Source organism: Balaenoptera borealis (assembly GCF_965194805.1).
Source record: "Balaenoptera borealis genome assembly, chromosome: 5".
Taxonomy (NCBI): domain Eukaryota; kingdom Metazoa; phylum Chordata; class Mammalia; order Artiodactyla; family Balaenopteridae; genus Balaenoptera; species Balaenoptera borealis.
The window spans coordinates 134,864,952-134,880,163 of NC_138862.1; the positions used below are offsets into that span (position 1 = coordinate 134,864,952).

The 15,212-nt window shown below is 36.4% G+C and overlaps 1 protein-coding gene across 7 annotated transcripts in view; it reads right to left on the minus strand.

Moving 5' to 3' along the window:
• Positions 1 to 15,212, minus strand: part of ATP2C1 (ATPase secretory pathway Ca2+ transporting 1) — a 117,679-nt gene that overhangs the window by 45,885 nt on the left and 56,582 nt on the right. For all 7 annotated transcript variants that reach the window (XM_082392649.1, XM_082392648.1, XM_082392652.1 and 4 more), the window contains 4 exons: positions 14,632 to 14,721; positions 12,575 to 12,610; positions 9,466 to 9,527; positions 8,431 to 8,539 (listed from right to left, as the gene is read on the minus strand). In XM_082392649.1, coding sequence (XP_082248775.1) covers positions 8,431 to 8,539; positions 9,466 to 9,527; positions 12,575 to 12,610; positions 14,632 to 14,721 — 297 coding nt within the window. The remainder of the gene's footprint in view (positions 1 to 8,430; positions 8,540 to 9,465; positions 9,528 to 12,574; positions 12,611 to 14,631; positions 14,722 to 15,212) is intronic.

Consider the following 15,212-nt stretch of genomic DNA (forward strand, 5'->3'; position numbering starts at 1 on the left):
ACCATGCTACACACCTATACTAAGTTATCTACTAACAGCTACTTAGCTACTAGCAACTCCAATGAGGCACTAGTAGTATTATCCCTATTTTACAGACATACTGAAGGATTAAGTGCCTCACCCAACATCACACAGCTTATAAGGCATGGAGATGAAACCCAAACGTTGACAAATTAACTCTTATTCTTCTAAATTACAAAAGTCAACAAATAGTTTATTTTGTTTAGCAAGTTCCTCTTTAATGCTTGTTACAAAAATCAGAACTGCTTGTAATTTTCTAAGCTCTTAATAAGAAAAATCTGCTAATATTTAAAAACAAACAAATACTTGTATACAAGCTATAGAACTCCTTTCTCTGTGACAAAGTTGAAATTTATGTTTTCCCACTGAAGAATTTTTACTTCAAATGTAAATCTTAAACAGGGATAAATACTAACACTAGGTGGTTGTCAAGGAATACAAATATAATCTGACTTTTAAAAAAGAGGGGGGAAGCATGGCTTTTCTTGACTCTGTCAGGGACCCAGCTCTTCAGTGTCAGCCTCAGCAGTGCAACAACCATTTAAGGGAATAAGAATTTTTGTTCAAATCAGGTGTTTCTACAGAAAAGACGCATGTAATTTTTTGTACAACAACAATCAGCCCTGTGTTAGTATACAAACTAATTTGGAAGGAAAGGGAGCTTTGGGTCCTTATCTTTTTTCCTATATAATTATAAATCTGTTAAAATTAACAATACATTATTAATGAAATTTGTCTAAATCATACAATGTAGCATAGCTCTCAACTGTCCGTTGAACAAGAGTATTTTCTAAGTGACAAGTTAGTTTCTCTTAATGGTGACTGCAAGTTTTCGCAGGAAGCAGTTTTGAGAGAGTAAGGGGAAGGAAGTCATTTCTAAGAAGGGTGGTACTTTAATAAAGTAGGCAAGCCTAACTATTACACTTTAACAAAGTCACAATTTAATTCACCTGAGAAGAAAGACATTAGAGTCATTTATCCATTGCATTCATGAAAGAGAGAAAGGTTAGGATAAAATGAAGTCAAAGAATCAGCCAGCTCCATGCCTTCCAGCCAAGTTTAAACATAAAACCTTCAGAAAAGCTGTTAATAAGGAAACTGATTATGTTCCACTTTCTCTTCATTCTTCCTCAGGCACTATGGTGGAGGTGTTAAGTAAGACACAACACAGTTCAAAAGCAGAATGTAAATAAGAATCAAGATGCATACATAATCCCACAATCTGAATATTTAACACCTACAGAATTTAAATGGTTGAAAATAATTCACAGGATTATTCCTATAAAACATTAGGCAGAAATAAGGTAAATGCCAAAGTCACAAAGGTTTCCTGGAAAGCAAAAAGTGACTGCTTAAAAAAATTACAGTTAATATGGTACAACTGGTAACTAAAAATAAGTTCATAAACTAAAGAACATCTTAGTATCCTGTATGCTGCTAGGTTAATCACCTCTAGTCCAGAATTAAAAGCAAATCAGAAATGGATTTCTTTCCCCAGAAATGAATCTTCCAAAATATTCATCTGCAACTGCCTGATCATGATAAAATTTCTTACTTATGCTCTCAAAAATTAAGATTCCTCTTACTGTTTATTCAAATGAAGGAAAATATAATTAAAAATTCTTCATGAGCTCTAGCTTATTAATCAAAGCCCAACCAACCAGTGTTACCTGAAATGAATTTTATCCCATGGTAAATGCTTGCAAACTTGACTTAAGAGTATGGATTCAGGGACTTCCCTGGTGGTGCAGGGGTTACGAATCTGCCTGCCAATGCAGGGGACACGGGTTCGATCCCTGGTCCAAGAAGATCCCACATGCCGTGGAGCAACTAAGCCCATGCGCCACAACTACTGCGCCTGCACTCTACAGCCCCCGAGCCACAACTACTGAGCCCGTGTGCCACAACTACTGAAGCCCGTGCGCCTAGAGCCCGTGCTCCACAACAAGAGAAGCCACTGCAATGAGAAGCCCGCGCACACAAAGAGTAGCCCCCACTCACCGCAACTAGAGAAAGCCCACGTGCATCAACACAAAGTGTACATTCAGTGGTTCTTATTTAAAAAAAAAAAAAAAGAGTACAGGTTGAACTTGATCAAGTTGTCAATAATTTAAAGACAATAATTTAAATTCGGTTAACAATGATTTATAAGATATTTCAGTAAGACTATTAAAAGGAACAAAATTTCAAAAGGGGACCTATTTTTGCAACAGTCCTTTCCTATCAATGTAAAATGATACTCTTAAAACAAAGACACTAAGTCTCACTTCTAACCCACCCATATTGTCTTTTTAAATTCTAGTGACTTACTGAGGAAAAAATGAGTTCTTTCCCTTCAGCATTTTAAAATGAATAGCATTTCTCAGCTCACAACAGTTTTTAACCACTGAACTATAAAAATCAGACAACAAAACACTAAGCAGAGCTCCAGCTTATACAGTCTTAGAGAATTAACACTCCTATTGCTCTAAGTATGGAATGGTTTTCTCAGTTGTATGATACTATTAAAGAAAAATACATCTTTTCCAAAGTCAAACACAAGTGATTATATCAAATAGCTTTTAGTGAATATGAATGTTTCCACATTCCACAAATACAACATACACCTTTTCCAACATTCTAGTCAATTTCTTTTGACAGCTAATTTAAAATCTCTACTTCCTAAGATGTTTGTAAATTGCTTTTTTACAAGTATGTATATAAGTTTAATAATTCAGAAATTTAAAAGCGAAGTTTCAGTGATAAATCACAATAAGGAGAGAGCAACATACTATAAATCAATTTATCAAATTTACCTGCCAAAAAAATACACTGAAGTCTATATAAAAACTTACAACTCAGGAGTAACATCACAGAAAATAGTGGAGCACAGCACTCAAACAACTGGTCCCTCCACTAAAAAATCATAAGCTGGCAAAAACTGACAGAATAAACTCTGGAATAAAAAAGCAACCAGGGAAATGCTTGAGAAGAAAAAGGCATTTTTATTTGCCTGTCTGCTATGCCCCATTCCCAAGAGAAGCAGCAATAGCTGTGGGGATGGAAGCTTCTGTTCCTGGACCCTGCTCCTAAAATACTATAGTTGTGTGTTTTGACCTGTCTGGCAGTTCTCTGAAGGACTGGTGCAGAGGCTGACCTTTACTTCACATCCCAACTCCAGCTAGAGTAGCTTTCCAGGTATCTGCCAAAAGATTAAAGACATATACTAGCAGGCAAAGCACAGAACAGGGCAAGCAGCAGACACAACCAAAAGACTGAAAAGGAAGAGACTAAGGTGGAAGTTTTTGAAGAAATAAACGCTTGGAAGGGCTACCACATGTACCAGGGAAGACGAAGTGTAAAATGCATACCAATTTAAGCATTATAAGTGTCCTAGAAAAAAAAAACTAGAAATGGGCAGAAAGAATATTTGAAGAAATATTGGATGAAAACTTCCCAAATTTAATGAAAGACAGGAATCTATACATCAAAGAAGACAAATACACTCCAAACAGGATAAACTCATAAACATCTACACTGAGAGATATTATAACCAAACTGCTGAAAGACAAAGACAGAATCTTGAAAACAGCAAGAGCAAAGCAACTTATCATGTACAAGGGATTCTCAATAAGATTAGCATCCCATTTCTTATCAGAAACCATGGCAGCTAGAACCAGTAGAATAACATATTTAAAGTGCTTAAAAAAAAAATCAAAGAGAATTCTATATCCAGCAAAACTATCTTTCAAAAATGAAAAATTAAGACATTCCCATTTAAACAAAAACTGGGTTTGAAAAAAAAAGTGGCAACTGTACCCTGTGTGTAGATCTTGAAGACAGTTTCGAAGAATGATATGGGCTAATAACCCTAACACATGAGCCACAAAAAAAAGTGTCAATAGAATTAATCATTCAGTACTCCAGGTGAAGGAAAATCGTGCTACATTTCAGGCAATATTTTGGGTTTAGTTAAAAACTTGTAGCTAAGAGGTAAAATATTTTCAACAGCCAAAAGAAATCCTCTTTTCCTCTGACTCTTACATTGTTTTCTCTTACAAAGAATTCTTTGTTCAAATTTTGATATAGACTTTACCTGGAACATTATGGAAAATATGTTATGTTTCCAAAAAGGCAAAATGTACTGTTATGCAGATATGTATAGTCTATAAGATTGCTTCATCTAAAGTCACTGTCTGACCAATCCCCTGGCTGCCCCCGATTAACTAGCCAGAGGTATCTCTTCTCAACTACTACTAAAAAATTAAAATAAAAATCCTAAGGGAAAAAATTGGAGAACATGCCCATAGCTCAATTCCTCTAAGTTTTACTATCCCAGCTCCACAAATAATTCTAAGGTTCCTATGCTGGTAAGGTTACTGCCACCAACACATATTCACTCATTCCTTGGCCATGTAAAACTGACTCAGGCAAGAAAACCAAACACAGAAATCCTTAAGTTATCAACATTAATCTTCTTTAAAAAGGGTTTTACAAAAGATAGACTCAGCCTGCTATGGACTGAATTCTGTCCCCCCAAAATTCATGCTGAAGCCCTAAACTCCAATGCAATGTGATGATAACTGGAGACAGGGTCTTGGGAGGTAATCAGAGTTAAAGAAGGTAATGTGGGTGAGGCCCACATAATGGGATCAGTGGCTTTGTAAGAGGAAGAGAGATCACTCTCTCTACCATATGAAGACATAGCAAAAAGACTGCAAGACAAAAGAGTGCCCTCACCAACAACCCAATTCCGCCAAACCCTGATTGTGGACTTCCCAGCACCCAGAACCGTAAGATACAAACATCTGTTGTTTAAGCCACCCAGTCTATTGTATTTTATTACAGCAGCCTGAATTGACTTAAGACACAGCCAGAAAATACCAGATAAAAGTTATATAGCAGGGGCTTCCCTGGTGGTGCAGTGGTTGAGAATCTGCCTGCCAATGCAGGGGACACAGGTTCGAGCCCTGGTCTGGGAAGATCCCACATGCCGCGGAGCAACTAGGCCCATGAGCCACAACTACTGAGCCTGCGCGTCTGGAGCCTGTGCTCCGCAACAAGAGAGGCCGCGACAGTGAGAGGCCCGCGCGCCGCGATGAAGAGTGGCCCCCGCTTGCCACAACTAGAGAAAGCCCTCGCACAGAAACGAAGACCCAACACGGCCAAAAATAAATAAATAAATAAATAAATAAAATTAAAAAAAAAAAAGTTATATAGCAGTGAGTCACTGAACTTGCTGACAAGATGCTACTACAGGCCCATGCAAGAATTACAGCCAAAGTCTGAACCACTGAAATTATGACAGGAACCCTAGAGTTGCAGCAATGACAATGCCGAAGTGGCAACCTTGGCCATGGGCCATGTCCACACGAAAAGAACTATACTGCAAAAGTCCTACGCTTGCTTTTTCCAAAGTGAAATCCATGTGCTTTATTTGTGAAAAATTAATAACATCCCAAGGATAACTGAGGAGTCTTCTGTTTCCTTTATACTCTAACAAAGAGCTTGTTTCATGTAGGAACATCGAATAACCAGCTAGCCTTACATAATCATTCACCACAACCAAATTCAGCAAACAACACTCCAATAAGCCAATTTAATTACAAAAAGTTAGTAACCTGTGTCCAGAAGAGAATTTCACCTATCAGCTTTCTTACGTCTTTGGTCAGTACATTTAAATCTAGAAGCAGCAGGAAAGGCTCAATTCTTTTAGGAATGTTGTCTCAATCTACTATTAAAGTAGTTGCAAAAACGTGCCTCTGGTACCAGGTAGGGGAGAGAAGTGACAGAAGGAATTAAAGACGTTCAACTATATATGTAAAGTGGATTAACTGGAACAAAATCAACCTAAGCACAGCACTGCCAAATAAAACGTGCTGATGAAGTGTCTGAAAAGTTAACAAGTAGGGGGAAAACAATCACAGCTAATCAATTACTCCACAAAGCATACACTTCTAATTTTTACAGCATCAAGCTTTAAAATGTCAAAAATCCCTCTTATTAAACTCACAGTAAGTCTTCGATATATATTTGCTGAATGGATAAAATATGTACTAATCCATATTCTGACAAGTATTTTTCTATACGAGAAAATTAATTTTATTAATTATCTGAGATAATTCTCAATTAACCCTTGTTTAAATGAAACCCTTAAACACTTTACCAAGTCAAATGGTGTTTTGAAGTTTCTACGTCGTTATGCTGCTCAAATTGTTCAAACAATGGGAAAATCATCTTCTAACTATCCCACTGAGGAGGTCTGCTTCTGAATTAGAAGAGAAGCACTCCAGAATAAATGGTGACAAAAACTTCATGGATTCAAATTAGAGTTCTCTGGGGGAGGGGAAGATGATTTATATCAAGTGACAGGCCTACTGCATCTCTAAGGAAGAATAATTCAAGGTCTTGTCATGAACCAAATATTAGGGATAGGAGGAAGGGACAAGAAATGAGTAAAAAAGATATAAAAAGACCTACTAAGGGGAGAAAGAAGGTAATAAAGTAAAATTAACATTCCCAATACTTGCTGTATTGTATTATTTGCACTCAACAATTAAAGCAATCTGATATCTTTCTAAGGATAAATTTTAAGTATTTGGAAGAAAGACCTTTCTTTATTTCAAGATTAAATGAAGCTTGTACTTATAATTCCAAATGTTCTTCAGGCTTTCCATAACCTCCACATGAGAACGCTCATGTTTTGGGACATACCAGGTATTCAAAGAATGACAGCTCTGTACATGTCAATTCCAATAACAGATGAGACTGGCGTTCTCATGGGCTATGAGGGCTTCTTATACTAGGTGCCTTACTCCATCCCTTCAACATATTCTACACACGGTGGCAGGATTAAACGTTAACATCATTGCCAGCTAGGTATGACCTTCAAAGCTAAATCCCAACCAATAAAATCTGAAGTGGAGTTTCACATCCAAGGCCCCCTGATTCTACCACGCATTTTCTACCTTTAACATACTGCAGCTCTAATCACACACCAGAACACTCACGGGGATCTAAATACCGCTGCTGCTCCATCTCGGTTCAGTACTACCCTTCGATTACGACCACCAGAGCAATGCTGTCTGAGGCATTCTCATTTCACTCAAATGGGAAGTAACCTCTCCCTTCTCTAAATTTTCTACTCCATTCTTTGTAGTTCTCTTGCATTTACCCAGTTCTAGCTTATCTTATGGTGATTTGTGTATACCAACAGTCTGCTCCCTGAGGGCAAGAACTCTATCACATCATCTTTGTGTCTCCCACAATGCCTAACACTCATTTCCATAAAGATCTGCTGATTTACTACATGGATACCTCAAAAGACTCTATGGGAAAAACAGATATATTTTAAGGGAAAAAAAAAAAATGTTTAGATATGTCACTGTTTTAAATTGCATTTGCTTTTTATATCACTTTGATAATCTCAGTGTTTTAAGTGAATATTTAATCCATCTACAATTAAAATAAGCACTAATACAGTGGGGTTCTATAGCTCTTCCTACTATTTGTTCTCTAATTGACCCATCTATTTATTCTATGTTCCTATTTCTGTTCTTTTCTTATTTTTTGCCTTCTTTTAGATTAGAAAAGTTGTTTCCTTTATTAAATTAGTTATACATCTGTTACTATTAACTTTTTTATTTTTATTGAAGTATAGTTGATTTACAATGTTGTGTTAATTTCTGCTGTACAACAAAGCAATTCAGTTATACACATATATACATTATTTTGCCAAATTGTTTTCCATTATAGTTTATTACAGGATACTGAATATAGTTCTCTGTGCTATACAGGACCCTGTTGTTTATCCATTGCTATATGTAATAGTTTGTGTCTTCTAACCCCAAACTCCCAATCCATCCCTCCCCCACCCACCCCTACCTTGGCAACCACAAGCCTTTTCTCTATGTCTGTGAGTCTGTTTCTGTTGTGTAGATAAGTTCATTTGTGTCCTATTTTAGATTCCACATATAAGTGATATCATATAATATTTGTCTTTTTCTTTCTGACTTACTCACTTAGCATGATAATCTCTAGGTCCATTGCTGCAAATGGCATTATTTCATTCTCTTTATGGCTGAGTAATATTCCACTGTATATATGTACCACATCTTCTTTAGCCATTCCTCTGTCAGTGGTCATTTAGGTTGTTTCTATGTCTTGGCTATTGTGAATAGTGCTGCTATGAACATAGAGGTGCATGTAACTTTTTGAATTAAGAGTTTTGTCTGGATATATTCTCTAGCCCCTTCCACCATGTGAGGACATAGCAAGAAGACACCAGCTATGAACCAGAAAAAGGGTCCTCACCAGGATGCGACCATGCTGGTGCCTTGATCCTGGACTTCGAGCCACTGGGACTGTGAGAAGTACATTTATGTGTTATTTTGTTACAGCTGCTCAAACAGACTAAGACATCAAACTCACCTCAAACAAGCGCAAGTCAGCAGGAACTCTGTCCCCAACAGAAAGGCAAACTGTATCACCTGGAACCAAGTCTCGTGCAAGTGTATGTTCCAATTTTCCTTCACGCACACTGTAACATGAAACAGAAACAACCACAGCTGAAGAAAGCAAGCCAGGCCACTTATTTTAAGAAATTCCTGGGGCTTCCCTGGTGGTGCAGTGGTTGAGAATCTGCCTGCCAATGCAGGGGACACGGGTTCGAGCCCTGGTCTGGGAGGATCCCACATGCCGCGGAGCGACTGGGCCCGTGAGCCACAACTACTGAGCCTGCGCGTCTGGAGCCTGTGCTCCGCAACACGAGAGGCCGCAATAGTGAGAGGCCCGCACACCGCGATGAAGAGTGGCCCCCACTTGTCGCAACTGGAGGAAGCCCTCGCACGGAAATGAAGACCCAACACAGCCAAAAAAAAAAATAATAATTAATTAATTAATTTAAAAAAAAAAAACAAAAAATCAAAAAACAAGGTCTGAATCTTAGTTTAAAAAAAAAAAAAAAAATTCCTTACAGGGGGCTTGCCTGGGGGAAAACATATTGCATTATCACCACTTCTAAGGAGATAAGTCAAATACAGAAACCAAGAAAAGACTTACTCTTGTGCTCTTGGTAATTAAGATGCTCAGATGAATTAAAAGAAAAAAAACAAAGCACTGGAAAAGCGGACCAGTTGCTCAAATGTAAAATGTGAGAACTGTAGCAACCTTCTCAATCACCAGGGTCTGATTATACATCACTGCACCCACAACAGTGCTTGGCACGCAGTCACACACAGAAAGTATCTGTTGAATAAATCCATGTCTCAAGAATCTCAAAATTAGAAGTAACAAAAGTTTTAATAGTACTACTTGCTATACTGAATAGGGCATGAATTTTTCATGTCAGATTAATGGTTTCTACCTTATGTTTAAACAAATATTGGGCCACAATGTACACTGTACTAGTCACATTTAATTTGTACTTTTAAGAGTAGAAATCCATATCAGAAACAAGGATCATACCAATGGCATTCTGGTGGCATAAGTTTACTCAGTTCTTCAAGAGATTTTTCTGAACGATATTCCTATTAAAAAAAAAAATTAAGAAAAAATATTTATAAAGAAATGCAAATATGTACATTCTTAAGAACATATATTATGTTAGACTTAAATATTGACCCCAATCATTATTTTAACATTTCTCCCAATTTTTATCTTTTTCTTTACTTGCATTTATATTCCTACCCATAAAAGCTTGTCCCTTATGTTAAATTATAGTGACCAATTTTTGATAATTAAGTATTCTCAATTTTTTATATATATATATATTTATATTTTTGGGGGGGGGTCGCACCACGCAGTATGTGGGATCTTAGTTCCCCAACCAGGGATCGAACCCACGTCCCCTGCATTGCAAGTGCGAGTCTTAACCACTGGGCCGCCAGGGAAGTCCCTCAATTTTATATTTCAATATTCAATGTGCAAACCTAAGGTCAAGTTACTTATAAGAAAGTGAAGAAAACTGATTTGTGTGTCCAAAGAGTATAGAGTTTTCAGTCATTAAAAGTTAAGACCATTGAGCCTCATAATTAAGATAACTTTACTTTTAATGTTTAATGACCAAGGAAGTCAAAGACAATTAACTGCAAACAACACTGGCGTTGAGGATTAAAGCCCAAGGCAACTGTAAAGGTTTGTGAAACAAATCTGCCTGGGAAGAACATACGTTAAACAAGGAGAGAGATGTGGCTGCCCTACCCTGACAGACACCTTTCCCATGACTGAATTACCTGGAAGGAGAAATTCTCAGGGGCCCTAACTCTGTGAGGCTCCAGCCTTCCTCCAACCATACAATCATAGCTGAGAGTCAGAGACACCCTTCACCTCAGTAACATGGGCTGTCTTGCTTCACACAAACATCACTGCTATTTTTGTCTCATGTCTGCACTAAGTACACCAATCTTTTGATCTAAGGTTAAAAAGGAGAAGAAGGGGTAGGGAGAGTAGTGGGAGTGAAAGTCGGGGGGTGTTCTGAAATGACTGCAGTGCTAGCACTAATCAAAACTGCATACCCATCACAAACGTTTTCAAATAGAAAATGCAAAGCTGTATATGAATAACTTAGAATTAAATCTGTCTTTACTACTTAGGCAAGAGGAACAAATGTGAGAGTAAGGTAAATCTGTAAATATAAAACTCACAAGACACCCAGTGTAATATACAGTATAAGGAACATTATAATAATTCTGTATGGGGACAGACGGTTACTAGGCTTATGGTGATCATTTCATAAGGCATGCAAATATCAAATCACTGTATAGTGCACCTGAAACAATACTGCACCTCAACTATACCTCAATTTAAAAAAAAATTACAAAGACATACCTCCCCCAATCATACCAAGGATATTAAGGAATTTGGAAGTTTTACCCAAAAATTCCATAAAAGGCTAGAAAACACTCACTACTCCTAGATCCTACTAATAAATGACACAGAAGCTGCCCAATCTTCACCTCCCTCTTCAGACTTCTTAGCCTTTACTCCCTACAACTACAAAGATACCTCTATATCAAGATGATCCTTCAACACACCACAAAAAACTTGACAGCCGTCTCAAATGAACACTTAAAAGTTAAATTTTAAATTTATTGTAAGGTGGCCTCAATATATGACTATACAAAACAATTAGCTATTTTTATGACTGCAAGGGTGTACAATGAAGATGGGAAACAGATTAGAAAGGGGGGAAGGCAGATGTAAATAATAAAAGACTATAAAAAGCATTCTCCTCCTAAAACACAGGTAAAAACACAAATATAAATAATGAACCTATCAAATGAACCTATCATAAAGATATTTGGCAGATGGTTTCAGCCACTACATTTAAGGTGTGTAACACACTATCTTTGTGTAAAAGTCCACACTGAGTATGTTAAAATACAAATTTTGTGGGATTTTTTTGAGAGTAGGGGCTATTACCAAGCTACTGACGTTCTTCCATACAAAGTGATAATACTGTAAGAATACTTCTGAAGCAAGCCACTCCATACATCTGTAGCATTATTAAAGATGCAAAAGGGTTCCAGTTACTGGTCCAGTGGGTCGTGCCACCCACATGACCAAATGAATAGCTGTGTCCAATGAGGCTCAGCCTGGAATAACCTCTGCTAAACTAAGCCCGCCACCTGCCCTAAGGCAACTTTTATCTGTTCTAAGCAAAAGGATTCCCTAGATACAGGATCCCTGATGGTGTACTAACGCAACTCACAAACTTGCTGCAGATAATCTGATTAAAACCGGCTTTTCTACACTGGGTGACTATAAAACAAATTACTAAATTAGAGATTACCACAGGAAAACTGGATCATGACAGGAAATACCCAAGGAATAAATCATAGATGTGAAAATAACCACAGCCACTTAAAATATAGTCTTATGATTCAAAATAACATGAATTTCAAATGACATATTAATTTTTCCCTAAACTAGAATAATTCTTCTAGTCTTATTAACCATGCTTTAAAACTTTTAGCTAATCAAATGACACCTGCCAACACTGTTCTAAAACCTGAGGAAGTTATCAGATATTTAAATAAATATAAAACTAAGCCCATGTTTTTATTTATATCTATACTTGTCAACAGAAGTCCAGACATTATCTCCACATTATTCACATTAATTTTTTAAAGGGGGTTCCTTTTCATATATTTTCTTTACTGTTTCAATGTCTATGCTGAACAGGGAGTTCGATCCAGATCAGAACATCCCTTCCATGGAGGAATGAGGAATTTGAACTCTGGCCCAATTTTTTAACTGGAAAAAATTTAAAAGCCTACTGCTGGATTTTATTTCTATTACTGTAGTTTTTGTTTCCATCTGCTTCAGTTACCTTTAACATCATCAAATAAAAAACTAGATTTTCTTCATGCCACTGCCTAAACCAAAGCAGTCAAGTTGGTTCCACAAACTTCCTTGGAGAGTTATTGTTTTTGAAATTATTTCAAAAACAAAGAATAAATTGTTCTGACCAACATACCCATTAACTATACATTTTAACATAAGCCACCTTGATTTTTTTAAGCAATTAACTAAAATACTATTTTTATGTTGTCAAAATAGGCTACTTACTCACCTGAACAAAGGCGACTGTAACGACGATAAGTATTGCCTAAACAAAACAAACAACCTTTTTAAATAAGACATTGTAACTTCTGAAATAACTGTTAATCATATCTTATTTTTCTGACTCTATCTGCAGCCCCAAGACACCAGACAATAAGCACAAAACAGTCAGGGAAGGAATCACAACTCCGCCTTGAGGCCTGTGGGGAAAAACGGACAGCTGACAGGGACCTGCCTCCCCAGGAAGGCTTCTCAAACTCTTTGATCTCAGGATCCCTTTATGCTCTTACAAACGGAGGACCAGCTTTTGTTTATGTGACTTCCAGCTATTGATATTTACCATATTAAATACTTTTTCAATCACTCAGTTTTAATTTCTACTTAGTATCTAAAAAAAAGTAAGCCCATTACATGTTAACACATACAACATTTTTTATGAAAAATATATTCCCCCCCAAAAATTGTGGGAAAAGTGGCAGTGCTTTCAATTTTTCTATCTTTAATGTCTCCTTTAATACAAAGCCAGATTCTCGTATCTGCTTCTGCATTCAATCTATTGATATATGTTGATTAGGCTGAAGTATATGAACAAAATTCAGCCTCATTCAGATATTGTTGAAAAAGGGAGGAGTATTTTAAAAGCCTTTTCAGATGATTGTGGATATTATTCTTAGCTACTACACCGAAATTAGACAACTGTTACTTTAAAAGTAATTTGCAATATAGAACCTAAAACTATATCAATGAACTTTTCATAATCTGTTATATTAAAATCTATTGATCTCTTTTGCATGTTGAATGGCTCTTTTGTCACCGAGTATTTTATATCGTCATGCACTGGTCATTTAGAAAAGACTGATTCACTTGGTTATTCAAATCTTTCAAGTGTTGACACATTTCATAATAGTTAAAAAAAAAAATCACATTCACTAAAATCACTACTGATCTCATTAGAATAAGGTCTTAAATACTGGGAAGCTGTCCACCATAAAATAATGCATAAAATTTTTGAAAAATTCTAATTATCACTGAAAGCTTGAATTTTACCATTGGCAACAAATTCTGTCAGTTGTTTTTCTTGTAGTGATAGGTTCATGTCACTCACTTTCAAAAAAAGTATGCCAGTTATCCAAGTCTTAATAACCATAGTTTGTCTCAGTCATTCTTTCGAGTAAAAGGCTAGTTCAGCTCAGCACACAGCCTTTCCTTGAGACAACCATCATACTTCAATGCGTACTTCCCATTTCATCACACAGAACATTAAAAAGGTATATACTTAAGGATCAAGACTTAATCAAATTAAGTTTTACTGTTTTATCAAAAACACTGCTAAGAGAAACAGTGAAAGAAAACAATGACTACTAGACAGTTTGTTGCCATTATTTTGATTCAAGCCAAAGCTCTAACAGTTTTACCCACCATCACTTTTGCACCACTGATGCAAATGTCTATAGCAAAAAGACAAATAATGTTTTTAGTTTTATGAAAGTAGTTTTGACCTCATATGCTCCCTTAAAAGAATCTCAGAGACTCCTGGGAGTCCACAAGCAAGAGCTGGTGAATCACAGCTCTACGTTCATTTCTACTGTGTTCTTAAGCCTAACACACTTGCTTTAATCAATGCTTATACTTACTATAAATTTTTATACTACAATGAAACAGAAGGGCAAGAAAAAAAAAAAAAAAGATGAAAGCCAGAATAACCTAACTGGAAAGAATAAAAATACAGAGTACACTGTTAAATAATACTTTTAATTTTTAAAATGTCAGGCTTCAGTTCACGATTACTGAAACGTATTCTCAATTGGAAAGTAAAATAAATATTTAACTGGAAAATTATTATAAAATATTTCATATCTGTTAAATTATCGGATTGTTAAATAATTCTAGGGTGCCAATCATAGACCCTTGAACATTACTTGAGATCACTGCAACTAAAACCAGAATTTGGATTTTAACAAAAAAACCTGAAGAAGCATTAAGGCATGTCTCAATTCATTTTCTAAAATAAAAGCCAATCCTAATTTATATGATTAACAATTTTTAAAAATATATATTTTTTCTTACCACAGTGATACTGACAGCATCATCAAACTGATGCATTAAAACACTGATGACTGCAGAAGCCAGAAGCAGCATAATAAGGGGATTTTTAAACTGAAAGTGAAAAAAAAAACAGCAATTCAACAGTTTTGTATGAAAGACAGTTGTGTACCAGCACAGCAAAAGCCTAAAAAAAAAAACTATCAGGGCATTATTGCTTAAAACTAAGAATTTACCAATTCCTTATAGTACACATGTATTTTTAGTATGCTATAAGCTGTTCTGAATTTCTACCAGGGCTAGAATGGAAAATAACTTTTAAGCTAAAGGTTTACATTAAGCACTGGGTAGAACACCTAAATTATAAATTCCAAACATTCCTCAGCATTCCTATACTGTAAGTAAATGGGTGTAGATTACAATTCTGTGGTTGACCCACCCACCAAAGGAATAACCATCCCCCACCAGGGGAGGGGCAGGGCAGCTAAGAGCAGACAGTAAGATCCTCACCACAGAAGAAGCTGAAGATTTTCCCAACACTGGTTTTCCTAACATCTAGCTAGCAGAGACAAAAGTATCTAAAGAAACAAACCACAGCACCAACT